At 39.5% G+C, this 22077-nt stretch overlaps 1 protein-coding gene across 15 annotated transcripts in view; it reads left to right on the forward strand.

Annotated features, from left to right (window-relative positions):
• ROBO2 (roundabout guidance receptor 2) overlaps positions 1-22077 on the forward strand; it is a 471920-nt gene that overhangs the window by 444281 nt on the left and 5562 nt on the right. For 4 of the 15 annotated variants that reach the window (XM_063347562.1, XM_063347578.1, XM_063347587.1 and 1 more), the window contains 3 exons: positions 6727-6909; positions 11458-11628; positions 19273-19533. In XM_063347562.1, the coding sequence (XP_063203632.1) occupies positions 6727-6909; positions 11458-11628; positions 19273-19533 (615 nt within the window). The remainder of the gene's footprint in view (positions 1-6726; positions 6910-11457; positions 11629-19272; positions 19534-22077) is intronic. The other 11 variants (XM_063347596.1, XM_063347625.1, XM_063347606.1 and 8 more) reach the window with 3 other exon arrangements.

Consider the following 22077-nt stretch of genomic DNA (forward strand, 5'->3'; position numbering starts at 1 on the left):
AAAAACTGGCGCTGTGTGAGCTGAGCTCCAACTGCTAAATTCCTCCGAAACCACAATGTTGCTCCTTTAAACTGTTTAAAAAGTCAGGTTGTCTTCCAGGCCCTTGAGTTTTAGTTACAGCTAACTGAAGATTCAGACAAGGGTTTAATCTGTGCTATTAAGCTTTTCTCTTTGCAGGTGGCAGAGACATAATGTTGACGTGTATAATAACGTGAAAAGAAAGGAGGAGCGCACAGTAACTATATCTTAACGTTTTCCAGATATTGCAAAGAAAACTCAAGAAGGGAGGTTTACATTTGAACGTTAATGGGATGGAATATGAAATTAAAGCCAAAGTTTTGCTTCATTCCCAGCATGGTTCATTAGGATACCAAATTACTGATTCTGATTTTTTCAAAAAGAAAACTGAAAAGCAGCTGTAAAACTTGACTTTTAATTCACAATTACTTAGGGCTCTTTGTGCTCTCAGAGACACATTGAAGTACGGTTTTTTGTTTGCTTATGTTTAATGTTTGGCTTTATAATGAAGTGCTGTGCAAAGTTATGGGCTGAATGGTCATGAAGAGTCTGTTATATTCTACTTTAATAGACTTAATTAATTGCATATGATGGCTGTATAAGAAATGAGTTTGCTTCTCCACTGAAATCACCCTAACAACAATAGGTTCTGTCAAATCAAAGTATTATGTTTTCAGGGTTTTGTTTGCCCTCTCCTTATCTTCTCCTCTCCCAGCACCACCAGTGAAGCTGGTAGTGAGAGCTGTTGTATCTTCAGTCCTGGTCCTTTTGACTGAGGGGAGAGATACACCCATTGACTACCATGGAAATTGTAACAAGCCTTTTTCTACCTAACTGACACAAACTCATAGAAGCAGAGAGATATTATTGTAAACAGTGGCACTGCAAAAGGTTAATTTTTTTTTTCAACAAAATTATATAGATCTGAAATCCCCATGTGTTATATAGCTCAGCAAGGAAGAAAATCCCTTATTTGGCATGTTTTAGTCTTGATTAAAAGAATCACTGATCACTGTCTGTATGGTAAAAGTTGTTCATTCATTGTGTCTGGGCACAAATGGAATAATTCTTGAAAATTACGCAAAATCATTTTGATAAGCCGTATTTTACCATGGCAGAGTTCAATATTTATATTGATTTGCTTAGGGATACCTATTGCAAAAGATTGTATTTTATAAGCAGTTAGACAGATTGCATTTAATAGGGAGAATGTGTTTCATGGATTAAATGTGTGCTCAGAAAATAAGAAACTGCTACTTTTTGTATCTCATAAAAATGGTAATGCAACAATTAGCAGGGTCATATTATAAAGCACAGACTTTACTCTAGCTTAATGGATCTAGGGATATGCATTCATCAGCAACGATGGATTTAGCATAAAACGACATGTAAATGAATTGATGACTGATCATAAATTAATTTTAGTGCTGAAGAAGTAATAGAGACACAGCAAGATGCCACTTTATCATAGTATTTTACTGCTCAGCAACATTTGAGCAACTACTTAATGTTCTGTGTGCATCTCTTTTCTAACAGCTTGAATAAATTTGAGAAATTTTTGTGCCTTTCAGCAATATGGAAACCAAAAAATCTAGAAAGATTGAAAATGCAAGCACAAATAAATTTGGCTAAGTGACATAAATTCATTTTTCATTAAATGTTTACGAAGGGCATTAATTATGGTTGGACCTGTGAAGTGCCAAGTATGTACGTATGATTTTTACCTCCTTTTGTTTAGTGTTTCCCTCCCCAAAAGAAAAAAAATAAAACTTAAGTGTTTATTTCAGGTATATACATTTAAATATTTGGGCATTTATTGTGAAGTATCATGTAAAGTATAGAACCAGGTCTAATTTTTAAAGTATGATCATATTTGTACTCTGCGTTCAGCCCTTTCTATTATTCTTTCTTATATTAATGGTACAATGACTATTGTCCCTTTTATTCCACCACTTCCACCAAAACCAGTGGACATTCCTTCTTTGTGACCACGACAGTAATCAGATATATCCGAAAGAGGAAAATGTCTTTCTCCTGTACAAAGGGTAAAGGAATTCTGTAGCTGATTTCAGCTGAAGTAGAGTCAGTGCCCAATGACTTCATTCATACTTCACAAACCTAAGCATTCTAGCCCTCCTCCATCAAAAAACTTGCAAGAGGAGCAGGAGCTTAATATTAGCACGTGCTTAATGGTCTTGTGAAGGAAAGCACATAAGCATACACATACAAGTCCCAGTGACATCATTTGTTAACTTTAAGCATACACATCAGGTTTGGTATGTAGAGAAAAGTATCTAATGGAATTTTCAAAAGTGTTAGGATTGTCGCGAGGAGCTTTTACTTCACCAAGCACGTTAGATTTTTTTTTTTGAAGTAAAGCAAGAGTACACTTTACAAAGAAAAATAGCATTTTTATTGCCTGCAAAATTCCACTAAAAGCAGTAGCATGCAGTCTACTAGAAGCTAGCACCTCTATTCCCCTCACCTTTCCCTGAGAGCAAAGAAGCTTTCTGTTTGCATTAGCACCAAGAGATATTTTATGGAGCAAGAAAACAGAGTTCAACTTTTCACAGAGTTGATTTTGTTCTGCGTAAAGCATTTACTGCTGCTGTCAGCAAGAGTAAAATTTACAGTTGCCAGAAAGCGTAAAAACTCAAATGTGCTTTTGGAAAACACATAGTGAGCTGCATGTAAAGGAGACACTGAAAGCCTGTTTCATTCCATTTCAAAATGCATAGTTGATCTGAAAGGGACGTCAGCATCTCTTATTCTGCCTTTATTCAGAGAGAAACAAATGTGCATCTGATTTGGAAAACAAGAGGCCAGTGGATGCCTTTAAACAAGCAGTCACCATGTGTGCTACGTTAACGCAGCTGCATGGTAGCCTGAGGTGCCCGGGCTGGGCTCCAGCATTCCCATGCTTACTGGGCAATATCCACACCTCTGGAGGACAAAGCAAGCCGGAATTTTACTGCTGCAAGTTTTAGTGGGGAAAAAATTGTTTATGCGGGGAAACTGAATAGCTCAGGAACCAGCAGAAATAGCATAGAGTTTTCCCCTTTAGCTACGTGGTCGCATAAAGCTGTGGGTGCTGTATATGTCTCATGGTCGCTTGCTGACTTCAGCAGGTATAAGGAGTTTTGCCTCTGCTTCCAGCAACCAGAAGTATCAGGGAATCATTGACTCATAGAATGGTTTGATATGGAAGAGACCTTTAAAGATCATCTAATCCAATCCCTCTGACGTGGGCGGGGATGTCTTTTACTAGAGATGTCATCCAACCTGACTCTGAACACTTCCAATGATGGAACATTCTCTGGGCAACCTGTTCCAGTGTCTCACCACCCTCATTGTAAAAAATTTCTTCCTTATAGCTAATCTAAACCTACCCTCTTTCAGTTGCCCCTTGTCCTGTCACTACAAGCCTTGGTAAAAAGTCTTTCTCCATCTTTCTTGTACACCCCTTTTCTATATTGAAAGGCCGCAGTAAGGTCACCCTGGAGCTTTCTCTTCTCCAGGCTGAACAACCCCAACTCTCTCAGCCTGTCTTCCCAGGAGAGGTGCTCCAGTCCTCTGATCATTTTTGTGGCCTTTGTCTGGACCTACTCCAACGTGTCCATGTCTTTCCTGTGTTGGGAACCCCAGAACTGGATGCAGTACTCTTGTGGGGTCATTGTTTGCTTTACTTGTAAACTGTGTTGACATCCCAGTAAAGCTCACGTCCCTGCAAGAATTGAGTTATGCTTCCATCCTGACAGGCTGTGCCTCCTAACACAGCTGCTGGAGGAGAGGGGAAAGGGAAGTGATCCATGGGCAGAGTGCACTGTTCCTAGCCTTGATAATGCTTGCTGTCCCTGGGAATACAGAGGAGTTCTGGAACGGGGCTTTCCGATAGGGTTAGCCTGAAAAATTGTCAGTCTGATAACAGCTTTCTACTGTTAATTAAAATTTAGCTATTTTTAGAAAAACCAGGCATGTCTGTGAGCGTGTAGAATGATAGGTGTGTATGCACACACATTGGAGAGAGCGTTATGGGCTTTTGCGGCTTTTTAGTATATATCATAAATAAACCGTGGATTATTTTTTTGGACTGGATGAACTTAGTCCAGCCCTTCAAAGAGTAGATGAAAAGTAGCAGTTGTTCTTAGACATACCCTGAATGCGTCCATCCAAATTATCCTGTGTATTTTATGTTGGGTAACAACTGAGTGACTGGTTAGCAAATGGACAGAGCAATGTAAGCAAATGGAAATTCAAACCCAAGTTCCTTTTGCCTATGATACTGAAAACCATACCTACTCTGTATCAGCATATGTTTTTATATGTCTCTAAGTAGAGAGTAGAATTTATCATACAGAACCCTCGGGCCCTGAAACTAACAAGATACGTGTTAAATTTTTAGTACCCAAGTGTCATCCTTTGATATCTGTAGGTCTAGTTATATTCTTATGTTTCAGCTTGTGCTTACATATTTTGCAGAATATGTCGATAAGTGATTGTTTGAAAATGTCCTCAGCTGTAGCATTTCATTTTCTTACACCTTCATGAAGTGTTTTATCTGTAGTATCTCTTTTCATACATCATCAATAACTGTTGCTAAGCTTTTTTACTCTCCATTCTCTATGATGTCCTATCACACTTTGATTGTTAGTTCAGAAACTGTCTTCTCAGAGGAAATTCAGATTTAGCCTTCCCTTGCTGTTATCTAGGCTTCCTTACATCTATCTGCATCAGGTCGAGTCTGTTTGGAAAATAACAATTTTATGTGTGCTCTTGGCAAGCAGAATCAAACTCTGTCACTCTCTGTTGCACTTAACACACTTTCTGCCTGTCAGACCTCCCTAGACCTCTTCGGTTTCTTTTCTTGCGTCTTAGGAGTGCATGGACTTTTGTTATTATAGGCTGCCACTTTACTGACATTAAAAGGTTTGGTCACTGCAGCATCACAAAATAATCCATTGTTCTTGGGCTTTGTGGTGCAGTGTGCTACTGACTAAATTCCAGTATTCATTTTTGCAAGATATTTTTAATATTTGACACCACCGTTAGTTAATTAGCGTATCAATTTGGTACTAATAAGCATGTCATTACTGATTTACGAGTTAAAAATTGCGAACACAATAATACTTTCTTGGACGTGGGTTAAAAAAAGGCTTTGAAGAACATGACTTACACTGCTACACATCTTGTGTACATTTACATAAATTCAGCTGTTCTAACTGTATAGTTAAGTGAGAGCAGTGATGTATCTCTCCACATGTGTCTTCATATCTTTGAAAACCAGTTCTTTGCACATCCTCATGGGTTCACTGGGGTTTTTTTTCAACCTTTTCATGCCACTGTTTTTAAGAAGCAAATTTCAGGTATTTCAGGATAGGTGCCTGAGCTATCTCAGAACAATACGGTATGCCTACATAGCACCATGCGATGCCATGCAGCAGCTCAGGTCTCAAAAGCAGTCTGGCAGCTCTGCACCTCAGCTGGACATGGTGCAGCTTGGACCTCAGCCGTTAGCATGGCTGCCGCGGTCCTGGAGCAAAGCTAGGTACTTGGTGCTGCCTAAGTTTCCTTTGCCTCTTGCTCCACTGCACAGCGTAGAATTACCCTGTGACATTTACCCATGATTTTTAGAAGTACAGGACACCATCATCGCCATCTGAAGCCACAGAGGAAACTGAATTTCAGTACTTTGAAAAAAAAATCTGAAATGAGTGATAGCTTTTGAAAATACATTGTACTGCCACATTGGGTAGCTGATTGATGCTTCACGCATCCGAAAAAAGAAAAGAAAATGTAAAAAGAGTAAATAAGATGAATCCTTCCTTCACTATTTTGCTCTTTACATTTCAGTTATGTCAAGATTTCTATATTTCTTTCATGTGCTTTTTCTGGTATCTGGTTTTCTGACTGCATTTTTATGATATTATCACTTTCCTCTCCTGCAGTGGTGGTAATCCATAGCTAGAAGGTACCATGAGGCCAGCATTGGTTTAGTGACTGACTCAATATTAAATTAGAATATGTTTTTGCTCTGGTCTTGAATGTTCATTATTTCCAACCTTTTAAAAAGGTAACTTTAATCCACTAGAATGAACTACTTTAGGTCAGCTTTCTTCAGGCCGTTAAAATTGCTCATCTATTTTAAGTTTTTGATTGAGAAAATGACATAATGCCAGTCTTGGTCAGGATAGCTCTTGAAGCCCATGTCTGACTTCAGCCATATCTACCGAGACTTAGCCTTACACTTGTGCTGTCCTAAATTAAGACTTCTTTTTGCAAATATCAAACTAGATATTGATTTTTAATAAGTCAAGTAAAAAAAAAAATCAGATTCGTTTCAATCCTAAGGAAAATTTATTAACTTTCAAAAGAATTTACTATGGAGCCTTCGTATTTGTAGAGAATATGTATCATTTTGTTTACAGGGTCAAAGCAACATGGAGGGAGCTATGAATGAGATCCCTCTTACCATCGATAGTGATCTTTTATACCAAGTTCTGTCAGATTAGCTTTGCGTTTCCTGTTGTTAAAGGACATGTTAAGTGAGTCTTGAAGCTTTAGATGAATACTGCTCTTTTGTACCAAGCTCTGTCAAATGAATTTTGTGTTTCCTGTTGAGAAAGGACATATTAAGTGGGTCTTTAAGCTTTAGATGATCAAAAAATATCAAATGTGCACAACTCACTAGACCCCTACATTTGTTTTTAGGTTCAATGGTAAATGGATGGGGTTCTGCGTCTGATGAGGACCGTAACTTTTCTAGTCATAGATCTAGTGTAGGTAGCTCCTCAGATGACTCGATCTTTACCAGCGGCAGTTTTGCACAAGCACTGGTTGCAGCAGCAGATAAAGCTGGTTTTAGGCTGGATGGAACCAGCCTGACAAGAACAGGTTTGTAGACTCAAAGTTGATGCTTTCTGCATGAAGGGTGTCTCTGCCTATTCTTTTCCTTTCAGTGAACCTGCGTCTCACACTTGTCTAACATGCATGGAATAAGGTGGATGGAGATACTTTTATCAGTATATTTTAAATGAAACCTTGCATTGTGTTTCATTTTGAGTGATTTGAAGTAGTGAATAGCACAAGCTTTTAATCTATACCTTCAGTCTGCTGCAGTTTCCCTCTGTGCTGACTCTGCTGTAGATTTACTGATGTATGCATCGTTTAATATTTCAGTGAAGAGATCACTAATTCTGCCATGCAGTCTTTGATTCTTTCATTCTTTGCAAAAATCTCCTCACGATCGTTCACATTTCCAGTGATGAACATCATGTTTAAACTATTATCTCCATCCCTGCTCTTCTGTTGCATCTCTTCTTGCAAAAGTGTATTTTTCTGTGAAGTTTTTCTAAGCATGGGGTGAATTGGTGTGCTTTTATTGTTAACAATACAAACTGTTTAAAATCCTTATTAATAGCTAATTTAAAAGATACTTAATTCAATAAGTTAATATATTTTGATAAAATTTAATTTTAATTATGCCAACTGAATCTGCCAAGTTAAATGTATCAAAGATAAAGTGACTATTGCTTTTGAAAACAGCCAACCTTCTAAACCGAATTAATGAAAAGTAAATAAAATTTAGTTAATATTTTTAAAGCTCCATATGTTTATTTCTAGAAAAAAAAAAAAGTAAAAATGATTTTTAAGTATCCTGGAAAAAAGAACGCGTTTGCATTTGCTTAGTCTTATCAAAATAGCAAAAAATGACTAATTATTTAAATCCACAAATCTAATAGAAAAGTATGAACTTGGGTCATATTTTTGTTATGCTTTCTCAGCCGATTCCTGCCCACAGGTCCCATAATGTTCCCATCATTTACATTTTTTTACTGTTAGTCTCCACATGTTAGGGCTGAAGAACACATGCTTTCTGCATGCAATGGCTTCGTGGCGAACATTGCCTTTTATGAACATTAGGAATGAAGAAAAGAATTGATGGCAAAGTCCTGTCGCCAACAAACTACAGGGTGAACAGATACAGCTTTTCTCAAATCACTGTGACTTTTGCCATTGACTTTGGTCAGACATAGTCATCATAAAAAGATAGTTATTTCACCATTAAAAGTAGTTAAAACCCTCACTTGCTCCTTACGCTAGTGGAAAATTGACTGAGTAAATCTGTTTCATCTTTTGAAAAAAAAACAAAGCAAAAGAGAAGAAAAACTGATGTAGACCTTCACTCATCTACTGTGGGCACATTTGGCCAAACTATAATCTAAAATACACTGTTTTGCTTGAAGAATGTCCTGAACAGTCTTGAATGAAAGGAGCAAACCATTCTCAACCTTTTCTTTGGTGGTGTTCTTGGCCTCAGTAAGAGCAAATGCAAAGATTCACCCAAAGTCAATGTCGTTTGTATCAGGCCATTTAGAAGTAGAGTTTCCACCACAAACACACACGTAACAAAAATAAATGGACACACAAACACATAAACACTTCTAAATAACTATAATTTCTTATTGTAGCTATGTAAGTGGAAAGTACAAGGAAAGGATGAGAGCCCTCTTCTCAGTTATATTTTCCTTGCTTAATGAGGTCACAAATGCACTTAAACTGAGTATGCCTGCAATTCCTTGGACAGACTATTAGAGTTTAGGGTAAAACAAAGGATCCAACAGTTGTGGTAGAGACTTTATGATTATTACCCTCTTACTCTCTTAATTATCCAGCAGGCAAAAAGGAAACAAAATAAAACCCACGGGTAAACAAACAGCCCTCCCCTCTTTTTCTCATGAAACCCTCAGCAAATGGAAATAACTCCCTGGTGCTTACTGCAGTTTCACTGCCATATGAAACCTGCCGATGTAGCGTGATCAATCAGACAGGCCTGTTGCTGTACCACAGCAAACCCTGTGTCACGCAAAATGGCGTCTGGTAGCGAAAAAGCAGCAGTATTATTTCTGTTCATTGCTCTGGCGGGAGTCTGAAGGTCCCGACTCTTTTCTCCTTTGCAGTCTGGGCAGTTATTTTCACCCCATCAGAACAGCTGTAAAATATTCTCGCTGATATGAAAGGAGAAGGCCAGCTTGATAGCCTCACGTGGGAGCGTTTGATTGCCAAGCATAAGAGACACTGGTAAATCCAGGCACAAGGTGTCTCTCCTGCCAGACACTTTGATTACGATTTCCAGAAGCCATCACGTGATTTGCCATGAAGTTCAGACAGTTTTCCTTTTTAACACCCTTGGGAAATTAAATCAAGGATTAGTGGATTCATCCTTGTCTCCACTTACACACACTAAATCTGCTACAGAGACTCTGACACCGCTCAGCAGTTCTTTCTGGAAGGGCTGCATACAAATACAAGGTGCTGTAAGCAGTTACTAGGTGCATTGAAAAATGTGTTTTGGGAGCCTGCGCATCACTTGTGTTTGCCCCATATCTGATTTAGGTCAGTGCTATTTATTTTCCCTCATTTTAATGGAGGGACGAAAGAGAGAATGTTTGGTGTCTATTTCTTTTTCAAACCAACATTCTGAATGAATAATCACGTTTCTTTAGTCAAAAGAATAAGTGTGAAGAATCTTCATCCTGCACTCACTAGTTGCACTTGCATGTTGCAAGTTTATTTTTTGCAGAACATCTGTGCAATGTGCTGTGAGCTAGGATGGAATTTCAGGCTCATATCTGAATTTCTTTGCATTAGTGGTATTTTATTTTTAAATGAAATTTTAATATTTTGTCTGTGTTCATCTGCTGTTTTATCCTTATCTATGAAACAAGGGCTTGATCACTTGCCTTTGTCTGGCTGCAGCTGTGCCAGCTATAGAGGTTAATGTTTCCAGCCTTCCCCCAAATGCTTATTACTACTGTCTCCCAGCTCCAGAATTAGCTGCTTGGGTGGGTGTTCTGTAACCCATTTCAGTTCAAATGAGCCAGGTTAGCAAAGGCATACTTTTCATACCATTTAATTTCAGTTGGGCTTATTTTGGTAGAGGCGAGTGAGGCAATGTCCACATGAGGGTTTCAGACAGGGTAACCTCCAATGGCAGTGACATGCAGTGGGGAGACAAACCTGCCTAAAAGCAGTGTCCTCCTCAGGGTGCACAGCAGTCGGAAGGTAGAAGATCAAGCCTGAGACAGTCAGGAAATCTATAAAGTCAAATACTGAGATGTTATTCTAACATGTATGTTTTAATGGGAAATGCCATGTTAGAGAGATTATGACTCCTTTTTTCGCTTTGCCCTCTTGCACTAAGAATATTTCAAATAGTGTAGCAAGTAGCATATTAGTCCCCATTAGGCTTGTCTAGATCGGATCGTTTGTGATGGCACGTTGGAACTAAGAGCATCTGTTCAAAGGTTTTGCTCGAAAACATAACTTGCAGCAGGGTAGACCCTGCTCTACATTACCCAGAAGACCATAAAGCTCCTTTCTAGCTTGCTGTCAGATGACCAGAAAAATAACAACCAACCATTTTACCACTTTCCATCAACTCTTACACCATTTGGGCCTACAGTAGGACTGAAAGAGCAGAAGTTCTGACTGGCTTATGCATTTTCCACTGCAAATAGAATTAAAACAACTAAGAGTTTTAAGTACCAGTTCTAAACAAATTAAAGCGTTAACATCTCCAAGATACTTGGCAAGAATGACATAAAAATGGTGACCTTTAGTTTTCCTCAGTTATTATTAAACAATAAGCCTAGTTAAGTTAACTGAATAAAAATATCAAAATAAGAGAAAGTGAATGCAGTAAATGAACTGCACTCCTACGGTCCCTGCGGTGATGCTTTTAATGATCTGCTCCATGGAACACCATCAAAGATTTTTTTTTTTAAGAGAAAACATGTAGCTTGATTAGTCTATGTATATCTGAGGAATACGTTCAGTCAGAATACATTACTTTTTTAACGTTTAAAAATACTGAAAATTAACAGAAACATTTTAGCGTTTAAATATGCCCCCATATTTAAATATGCCCCAATATTTTATTTCTTGAGAAAAGTGAACCCTTAAGTATACAAACATACACTGCAAAATCAGTTATGTTTATCTCACTGGAGTTACTCCAGTATACAGTGCATATGGGAGCCCCTAAAATGAGAATCTGGCTCGAGAAACGTGAAGGTGGAAGGCAGGAGGAGATAAATTTGATATGATTGCAGAACTGTTTTCCTTCCCTGCTCAAGGCTGAGGAGTTGTTATGACACATCTGTTCAGCACACAGAGCAGGTAGGAGTTACATGGCATACAGTAGTTTTATCACAGCAGATGGAATGATTTTAATTACCAAAGTTAAAGACAAAAGAATGCCAAGTTTCTCACTTTGCTTGTTGTGGTGTGTCTTAAAGCAGTTGTCATCAGTGGGTACCTCAAGGGGACACTTGCTTGCCTCTGAGAATTAGACCAGATTTAATGTTTTGGAACAGACGTTAATAGAACAGCCCATTTCAAGGCAATAACAATTTTTCATCTGGTTTCTCTTTTTTTTAGGCAAAGCATACCCTTCTTCTCAGAGACCTCGGCCGAGCAGTCCCTTTTCTACTGACAGCAACACCAGTGCAGCTGTCAATCAGAGTCAGAGGCCGAGGCCCACTAAAAAACACAAGGGAGGACGGTTGGACCAACCCCCCTTGCCTCATCGTAGGGAGGGAATAACAGACGGTAAGTGCTGTGGTGAAGTCCCTGATGAAAACCTGCAACAAGCCCGCGTGCCAAGTGGGAGAATGTACAGCAATCTTTTAAGGAATATATGTTACAGTGAATTACTTGTTTGGTGAAGTGGTGTCCCCAGGTTGTCATGCAAGCAATAGTGCAACGCTAGCAGCGTGGAGCTTGGTTAAGTGGCTCTTCCAGGAGCCTTTCTTCATTTCAGCTCTGAGCAGGTTAGCATCTCGTAGGTTTTCTCATATCTCGATATAAATCTTACTCAAAAATGACTGCGTTGCATATGGGTTCACATTAAAAAATGACTTGTGGTTAATTTTACATTAAATGAAAGTAATCACCACCAGCAGTAATGGTATGCCGTAAATTCCTTAGCAGAAGTGTAGAGCCAGTCCCACAGCGCTCTGTTTGGTTTTTGCTGTTTTTGACAGCCACCCAACAACTGTAGCAATACGTTCCACGCTTTTCTCATGATTCTGCCTCACATCTTGTCTGTGCTGTGTCAATCCTGACCTCAGTGACTTTGTTTCCCTCTTTGACATCTCCACTTCTCTCTGACCACTGCTTCCCATCTGGAAATTTCAGGCATGTCTGTGCTGCTCTTCTAATGACTAAGATCAGCTCAGTCTTCCATTATCTTTGTCTACCCCCTTTTGAGTTTGGCAAAGACACAATTGCTGCCTGTTACTCTTTGAGGAGGACTGGATAGGAAGGTGGCTGGCTGTCTACCTCCCCTTCATTTCTTCTGATCTCTGGGCTAGCCCCTGTAGGTGATGAAATTATTAGAGAGGAGAAGCAAGCAAATGGGAAAACAGCATTAAAGGAACCACTAAGGATATCTGTAATGCCATGGAGATGGAGAAGTGATCACTTTCCTCATGCTGACCTCTCTTTCAGTGTTCAAAGTAGGGCAATTCTGAGCGCTAGACTGTCCCGCCTGCCTCGGTGGCTCTCATAACACTATCTGGACCACTGGAGTGGGTGTGATGCCAGTGAGTCTTATCTCCTAATCTTAAGTACACCTTGACAAATCTTCCAGTGTATGGGGAAGGTGTAAAAATAATTTTTAAAATGCCTTTAGATTTTAGTATAAACATCCTCCTTATTCTAGTAAAAATTACTTGAGAATCATAGAGTATCTCGAGTTGGAAGGGACTCATAGAGATCATCAAGTCCAGCTCCCTTCTTTATCTTGTTTGGACAAGTAACGTAATAAATAGATTTGATAGAGAATATATTGTTTGGTTTATTTGTACTCTAGGTACATATATAAAATATATCAACAGCTTGAAAGGTGTATTGTGGCCACTAAAACCACCAGAGCTCTCCTTTCAGTCATGTTATCAGGTGTACAGATGCAATTTTGTAGTACGCTCTGACAAGGTGGAGAACAGATTCCAGAAGTGAAAGTCTTCCCCAAAAGGGTTATTGTTACATCTCATGCTCTATGGCTCGCCCTCACTACCATATTATTTGGGGAAACATCTTAAAGTACCTTAGACTCCACTCATATGGATCTGAATTGGTTTAAATATTAATGCCCTCCCCTTCTGGATATATTCCAGAGGCCTCCCTGCTACCCAGACCCATTAAATATGAGAATAGTAACTGGAAATTGTGGGTGTCACTTGTGGTGCTGGCAATACTCTTTCTGTGCGTATGTTAAGTCAACCCTTCTGCATGGCATATCCTGTCACCCCAAACTATGAGCCTTTTGGGCCACAAATTCTGTGTACATGTGAGTTTGTACTGCATTCAGTATGGTGGGACCTTAATGCTTCTGCTTTTGAGTACTCTTGCTATAGAAATGTTTAACAATAATGTGGGTATCAGAAAATGAATAGGAATCCAGTCCAGCTCATGAGACAGATGGAAGGGGAGTGACTCCATCATAAAATCCGGTATTGTTTTAAATTAGTGAGAGAGATCAGATTTTAAGATCTATTTAAAACTATGAATCGCCTATTATCTTTGATTTATTCTTTATAAAATACTAGTCTTACTGGAGTTTCTTTCATATATTTGAGTCAGAATACCAAGGATACACCATTTCCTTCAACAGTCCACCTCTCAGACACAGGCAGTAACCATAACAGCTTTTGGACACTCTTAGTTTAACATTTGTCTGTTATAAACCTAGTTGAAGTGCTTACTATATATTCTAAAAATTTATGGTTTCCTGGAGTAATAGAGGATCCTTTCCCATCCTCTCTTACCACAGGAACAAACAAACACAAATTGTACAGTTTTTCCGCTTCAACTCTTACTGAATCTGAGTCATTAAAGTGCAATGGCAAGTCTGAGTCATAGCTAAATTTGCAAAAGAACATGTGTCAATTAAGGAAGCTAAAGATTGCTGCTGCCACCTGTGTGTACGTAAACAAACTGAATTTAGGAACCTCTGGTATACAGAAATTAAAAACGGATGCTTTGTGTGTAATAGCGCGTGAACTTTACAAAGAGAGACAATGCCACCATGCTTAAGCTACAATTAGAAAAAGCAAGTAGGAGAACTTGGGATAGATCCCGCAATTCTGAACCCCAGTCCAGGTCAGTTCATTCAGCCCTGTGCTGTCCTGATTTCAATGGGAAGCATCCCTACATTTTTCTCCTGGTTTTGAGATGTCTCCAATCCATTCCCTTACAACTGCTTCCTCTTGGATTCATCATATGAGAACATACTTGGTTTATCAGTTGTCTTCAAATTCCCAAGCTGGATGAGTCCTACATTCTCTGTTTAAGTCTCATCACATACTAGATCTCTGTCATTTTAAATTTTCGTTGACCAAGTAAGCTCCAGCCATGTCCTTTCTCTGCCCTTTCCAGTACACATCCTGAGCACTTCCTCCTTGTTAACTGTAACCACGTTGGACAGTGCAAAAGACCTAAGAAACTGTAAAATTTAACACATAGCACACAGATCCCAGACCATGTAAGTGTATGAGGAGACAACTTCATACTTGCTTTTGACAGCAATCCACACAAATCCCCTAAAAGCCTGCTTCATTTTTTTCAGTTGCAGGTCAGAATCCTCTAGAGATTGGCTCTAGATTGAATCTTCAAATTTGTCTTCCTGTACAACTTTTTTTTTTTTTTTTTTAAATTCCCCATTCTAAAAGGCCATGGAGACAACAGCAAATCCACAGAGGAAGAATAACTTATGAATCCCTCAAATGATGAAAAACCTTTGTTCTGAGCTCGCAGTCCACCATAAGAAACAAACAGGAGATCTTTAGTTCTAGTGCTTAAGGAATAATTTGTTTTCTTGGAAACAAAGTGTTCACAAATTGGCAAACAGCGGAATCTGTTATACAGGTGGTGGCATGGTAACTGCATTACTGGTGTTAAAAGCTCTACCTTAGTTGAGCATGATTTAAAAAAAAAGTGAAGGCGTTGCAGAAGGGAAATATGGTTAGGTGTGAAAAAGGAGAACTGGAATTTAAGATTGGCTTTGCCACTGACTTGCTATCATGTATTACAAATCAAATTTTTGCTGAGGTAGATCGCTGTAGAGAAGATGCTTACTTTCTGATACTAGAAAGTGGTTCAGAAGCTTATTAAATGTCTCAGTAATTATCACCCCTAGGAAAACAAATCACTAGCACAGGTAGAAAGGGACGTCCTTATACTTGTTGGTTCTGTAACTTTCTGCTTTTTCCAGTTAATAATGAGAGGCTGTGCCAAAGCTTGACTGGTTCCTGAATCATTTGGCCAATGCTCTGCGTTCTAAAGGAGGGATGGAGTAATCCCAGGGCGAACATCCATCTGCCTCTTATGAGGCACTCTGGTGTCCTACAGCTTCTCTATCACAATGCCTCCATTACTAAATCAATAAGACCATCACCTCCCCACCAATGCACTTATAAATTGCTTTGTAGGTTTGATAATCCTGCCATTAGAGGCTGCAAGTGGAAGTCTGGATGACATCCCACTGGCCTAGTAAGTTACTAGCTCAATGCGGATTTTCAGGTGTTTTACCTGGCACCTGGAAGATAAATGCCATTTAGATGGAAGCACAGTGGTAGTCAGTGATACCACTCTGGGTGTCCTCACTGAAAATCCTGCTGAGGGCCCTAAATTTCTCGATTCAAAACTTCTCAAAGTGATTGACATGTTGGAGTGAGTTGGCTTGCCTTTATGTGGTAACAAATCTGCCTGTTAGGGACTGAGACTACTAACTCGTCTGACCTTGTTTCCCCTTTACTAGCAGCTGAAATGCCAACCATTTTCCATCATATATGTGCATACTCGCAAGTGCGTGTGGAGACACATGCACAGTCACATATGGACATGTTTGGCTGGGAACGGAGAGGAGAGGAGAGGAGAGGAGAGGAGAGGAGAGGAGAGGAGAGGAGAGGAGAGGAGAGGAGAGGAGAGGAGAGGAGAGGAGAGGAGAGGAGAGGAGAGGAGAGGAGAGGAGAGGAGAGGAGAGGAGAGGGGAGGGAGAGCAGAGGGGAGGGAGAGGAGAGGGGAGGGGAGGGGAGGGAGAGGAGAGGAGAGGAGAGGAGAGGAGAGGAGAGGAGAGGAGAGGAGAGGAGAGGAGAGGAGAGGAGAGGAGAGGAGAGGAGAGGAGAGGAGAGGAGAGGAGAGGAGAGGGGAGGGAGAGGGGAGGGGAGGGGGGGGGAGGGGAGGGAGAGGAGAGGAGAGGAGAGGAGAGGAGAGGAGAGGAGAGGAGAGGAGAGGAGAGGAGAGGAGAGGAGAGGAGAGGAGAGGAGAGGAGAGGAGAGGAGAGGAGAGGAGAGGAGAGGAGAGGAGAGGAGAGGAGAGGAGAGGAGAGGAGAGGAGAGGAGAGGAGAGGAGAGGAGAGGAGAGGGAGAGGAGAGGGAGAGGAGAGGGAGAGGAGAGGGAGAGGAGAGGGAGAGGCTGTTCTCTGTGTCATTAGAGGAGGAAACTTAGGACTCCAGATGCATGGGGTCTTCATATATGCCCAGGAAAGATAATAGAGCATATTTAGTTATTTACCTAAGGCAGAAGGTTTGCACTAGAGAACTTAGGTTGTAGAGCAAATAAAAACCACATTTCCAAATGAAGCTTTCTTCCAGCTTCTTTTATTAAAAAGGAAAGGTAAGTGTTACTGTGACAATCAACCAGAGTAAGAAGGTGAAAAAACAAATGGTTTAGTCAGTGATAGTTGGATGGAATTAGTAACCATTCTTACAGATCTTCTCAGACATATCTAACACAGTTCAGTAAGTCTGCAATGGGGCTAGAGCCAGCTTGCATTAATTCCATAGTACCTGTAATTCTTCTAGAATTGCATGTAGCTTCATCAGAAGATAAATTTTATTTTTCACTTCAATTCATTCACGGGTTTAAAACACCCAAAGAACTTTACAAATATGGTTTTCATTTCACTTCTATGCATCAGGAAATTATTATGCATATTTTGCAGGTGGATAAAAGCAAGAATCAGGTTAACAGTAGATCAGCAGTATAAGTCTACAGTAGAGTTGCAGCTGGCTCTGGAACATGCAGTACAGTTTAAGTACTAACCTTTCCTTCTCAGTATCTAATTAATAACAACTATTAGATGGCAAATTCTGAAGATGGGTAATGTATGTTAAGAAGTTTCATACTGCAATAATTTTAACTTTTTTTTTTTTTTGGTGATACTGCCTAAACATTTTGTTTATAATGAACAGTAAATATTTTATCTTGGAAAATTGCATTGTCAGATGTCATGTTATGACTGTGTTTATTGGATTCAATGCATCTCCATAAAGTGCTTATAAATCACAACTTTAGTAATCTCTATTTCAGATTGCATAAGCAGATGCCAGTGTTGTGGTTCTGTACATTAACTGGTTATGATCGCAATAAAATCAATTATAAGAAATGCCGTTTTGGAAGCCAACGCTATAAAGCAATTTTAACATTGGCAAGCTCCCATACCCTCCCACTTCCACCTACAGTAACTCAAGTATAGTCATTGTCATAAAAGGTCACATCTGTATTAATAACTAAAAATTTCTCAAATAAATTAGTGCTGAACATAAAGCATACACCAAGCTCACTGACAGATTATTATAAGGCTGTTCTAGCCAGAAGATAGATATCTTAATCTGGGTTATAGCACTTCAGCTATGAACAAAGGTATGAGAGCAACATCAGATACAACTTCTTTCCCTTGTAGACACAAATAACCCACATGTCCTCATTTATCTGTAAGAGGCAATGCTGACTGAAATGACATCTCAGCAACTTTGGAAGCATTTCTGCCCCATATATGAGGTATAAGTAGCACCTCATGTCCTCTAACAAGGACATGAAAAAAAAGTCTGTGTGGCATTATATAGAGCCAAATTACAGAGTTCAAAATCAATTCCTTCCAAAGGTGTCCTCACCAATTTATAAAATGTATTTCAGTTTCACTAAAGTTATAAACATCAGACTTTCCTGCAGGCAAAGCAGAGGTTTGCTTTTCCACGTCTGTTATTGAGCCAAGTTCAATTCATTGATAAACTTTCACAACGCTGTAAAATACAAAAGACTACAAAGCAGGACAGACCCGTATCTAGTGTAAACTAACATAGATTTAGTGAAGTTGGTGGGGCTGCACAGATTTATTTGGACCATGCATTGCCAAAACCAGAATGATCAACAAGTGTTCTACATACAAAATGAGCACCTGATAAGGGAGAGTTTTCATTACCATACTAAAGGTGCTTCCCTTTTCTGATTTTTTTTTTCCTTAGTAATCTGAGGCTTTTCTGGACTACTATAAGTCTATCATATGGTTTACATGAAAATCTTATCTTTAGAGTTACAATTATCCAGATTCTATAATTACCTTGGGTCACGGACTAATGAACAAAAGGTACTTTTGCTTCCACAAATGTGATTAGAAGCTTGATCTTCAATTCTACAAGCATCTTAGTAGTCCAAGTGAAAAACTTGAAAAGGACAGGACTTGTTAGAGACCAGGCGAGTGTCTTCCAGTGTTCAGCTGGGACTGTATTTTGATTGGTTGTGTTTGCAAGACTGCTAAACTTAAGAGTGGACATCCTCTTGTCTGTGAAGACCGTAGCTCTTGGCTGAACTTTCTAATTGGATAAAAACCTTATCTGTTGTTTGGTGGTTTCATTTAACCATACATGTTTCATTGATGTGTTGGTGCTTTTTCAATGACAGTAGGTTTTGTGAATTATTTTTTCCCCAAAATTTTGTGGAATTTTATGCATTTTGATAAAGTTGTATATTCAGGTTTTGAATTTAAGCCTCAAGCTGAAAGTGAAGCCCAAAAATGATGGTGATGAAGCAAGCCCCGACATGATGGGGGGAAATTACACTGTCAACTGACACAGATCAGTTTCTCATAGTCTTTCTTAATTGCTTGCTGTCACTGAAAGAGCCAGACGGAGTATACCCCACAGAAAATAAATCCCATGCTTAGAAATGTAAGTTGGGGCTCAGAGTGTGTTGATTTTTATGGAAGTTAGAAAGAGGTAGCAACTCAGTAACCTAAGTGAAAAACAGGGGAAGGTAAAACCACATTTCTGATTAACATGAAATTTCCTCCTTTTAAAACCAGCAAACAAAGTGATTCATGCCATTTGCAAGGGACTTTTCTTTTGAGAATCAAATAGACCTTCTGTTTCAATTAAAAAATTAGTTCATCTAAATCTTATTCACATTTTTTAGATCTTCCACCACCACCCGACCCACCCCCTGGTCAGGGTTTAAGGCAGCAAATAGTCCCCGGCCAGCGCGGAGGCTCGGCAGAGAGGAAAGGAAGCTCTCTTGAGAGGCAGCATGCACCGAACGTAGATGAAACAAAGAGCTCCCTGGACCGGCAAGCTAGGACGTCACTAGAGTGGCAGCGGCAAACCCAGGAGTGGATAAGCTCTACAGACCGCCAAGAGGATTTCAGGAAAGCCCAACACAAACAAGCCTTCGGATCAGGTGTGTGTGCGCTGCACCAGCCGAGGCAACGCAGACGGCTTCTTGCCACTCCTCAGCTGAGGGTTTCTGTATCTGGCAAGAGGCTAGGGCCACCTCACGCCCCTCTGTGCCAGCGCTGGTGGGGCTCAGGCTGGAAAATAAGGAAGGGCAAAGTGAAATGAGAGCTTGAGATCCAAGTATTTTCCCTCCTGCAACAATGAAATCTCATTAGACCCTGATTGGGTGCATTCTTTGCAGTGTTTTGGAGATTAATAACGTTGTCAAGCATAGCAGCAGAAAAAACAGGAACAGTTTCAGGCCGGCAGGGAAGGAGAAACAGATTTTTAGCATATTTTATGTTAGATGTATTTATTTATGTATATAGGACCATGTTTTCTAGTTCTTTCAACCTGCTTCTAAATTGGCAGCAGTTGTTTTTCCATGTCTGCCAGAAGGCTGATCCTTCTGAGCTACTGACATTCCCTCCAGCTGTATTTAAAACGCTACCTTCTCCTTATTCATGGATATGACCAAGTAAAATTCATCTCTTAGGCCCAGCAAGATGACAGCGCAGATTTTCACCTTTATACAGGACCTGCTCATTGCCGAGCGCTGACTTTATCTCCTAAATGGATTTCAAGTCTGTAAAAATGTGTGCAGGAGGCGATGCTGAGCTGGACTTGTAGTTCTACAATATTCACAGATTCCTTCTCTCAGCCTGACCTCACGTAAAAGCTGCTGCTTCAGATCCCTTTACCTAGCGTATTTTCTTTAACCCACTAATCACATGTTATCCCAGTGCTGATTAGAGTCGTACAAGAGGACAATTAAGAAAATTAAAAAAAAAATAAAAATTATACTGTACGTGGAACTGACTGCAGGGCTACACTGTTTCTTCAAGTATGCATGTAGCTCCCACAGCAACACTAGAGGTACTCACATTATCCATCTTTTTCTTTATTTTATTCTACTATTAATGCTCCTTGTTAATCTAGCACCCTAATATCAATGACATTCTAAAAAAAAACAGTAGCATGCAGGCAAACCTGTCACGGGGTCAGGATTTACTAAATAAAGTCCTCCTAGGAAATATTGGTACCCATATTTGTAATGTAACTATTTTAACTACAATCCATATTTTAAAATATAACAATAATGGTACCGCTAAACCCCCCTAATCTTTCAGCTGCATAAACAAGTGAGCAGCGGTTCATGTTGTGAAACGATGATGCGAAGTTGCAATTTAAAAATAGCGTGTGAAATTCATGCTCCTTGGTGAAACGGCAATTTTAATTACAATGTACGAGATGTATGAGCACATAGAAAATATCCTGAATATACTTTATCTCATTTCTTTGTAAACTATTATTAAGGATGCTTCTCTCACCTGGTTAGCAAGAACTCCCCTCCTTTTCCACTGCCTCATAAGTGGACAAATAGAAGTTGTCAGTTATTCTGTGATACCGAGGGTATAGAGTCTTAAAATACCCATCCTGCAGGAATTGCATTTATCTGTCCTTAAATAAAAATAACTTGATCTTGGCACTTCCAGTGCCCTACACGAGCATTGAATTTAGGGTGGGAGTGATTACAGGTGTCTTGTTCTTGTCAAATTCATGCAATTGCATGTCCTTTATGCAAGATAAAGTATTCCTCTAGGAGATACTGTGATTTTACCCTGATGGGAGGGGTTCATAAAGTTTGTGCACAAGGTAGGCCAGAGCTTCATACCTGTCAGTCTGTCTTCTCATCCCAGCTTCTTACAGGACAGCTTTCTTGCTCTGTATTCTTTTCTCTGGTAGATTTAAAAAAGGCTACTCTTGTGTGTGATGCTTGTTTGTATTACTAAGTTTGAGGAGTTTAATAGTATTAATTGTGCTTCTTCCCTTTTCCTTTATTAAAGACAAAGATCTCTGGAGGTCTCTTCTGTCCGGGCTTCAATATGTTTCCAAAAGGAGTTATTATTAGCTATCAGCTTCCAGAAAATAGCTATTTTGCAGCTTAGGGAGCTTCATTCAGACATTATCAAGCTGTGAATGAAATTTTAAAAGCAAGACCTTTGGTTTGAAGTTGAATAGAGTAAAAATACCTAATTCTGGGAACCGTGTTTCCACTGTTTGCTTTCAGTATAAACAAGATCACTGAGTTCCTGCCAATGGCTTCATTGTGGAACTGCAGTTACAGCACATCAAATATGACATTCTCAGCTACTGCTCTAAAGTGTGCTAGATCAAGTTACAATAATTTATCAAGTTACAATAATTTTTGATAACATTAAAAGCCTTCTGGTTATCTTATGGGGTATAGAAACATAGTTACACACATATATCCTGTTTTCACAGCATTGTATCTTCCAGTTAAAGGCTCGGTATTTCAAAGAGAAAGGCATCAGCAAAACCTCCCCATATTCTTTGCAGCCCTGGGGCACGGGGCACTGTTTTGAGTGTTTAATAAATGTGAGCCCATTCTAAGGACTTGAGACAACTACCTTTCATGTGCTAGAATGTTGTGAAAAACTTAGCCTTTATTTTATGTCACAATTGCTTATTTTATGGATTGCATTTA

The sequence above is a fragment of the Chroicocephalus ridibundus genome, chromosome 1, assembly GCF_963924245.1.
Source record: "Chroicocephalus ridibundus chromosome 1, bChrRid1.1, whole genome shotgun sequence".
Lineage (NCBI taxonomy): Eukaryota > Metazoa > Chordata > Aves > Charadriiformes > Laridae > Chroicocephalus > Chroicocephalus ridibundus.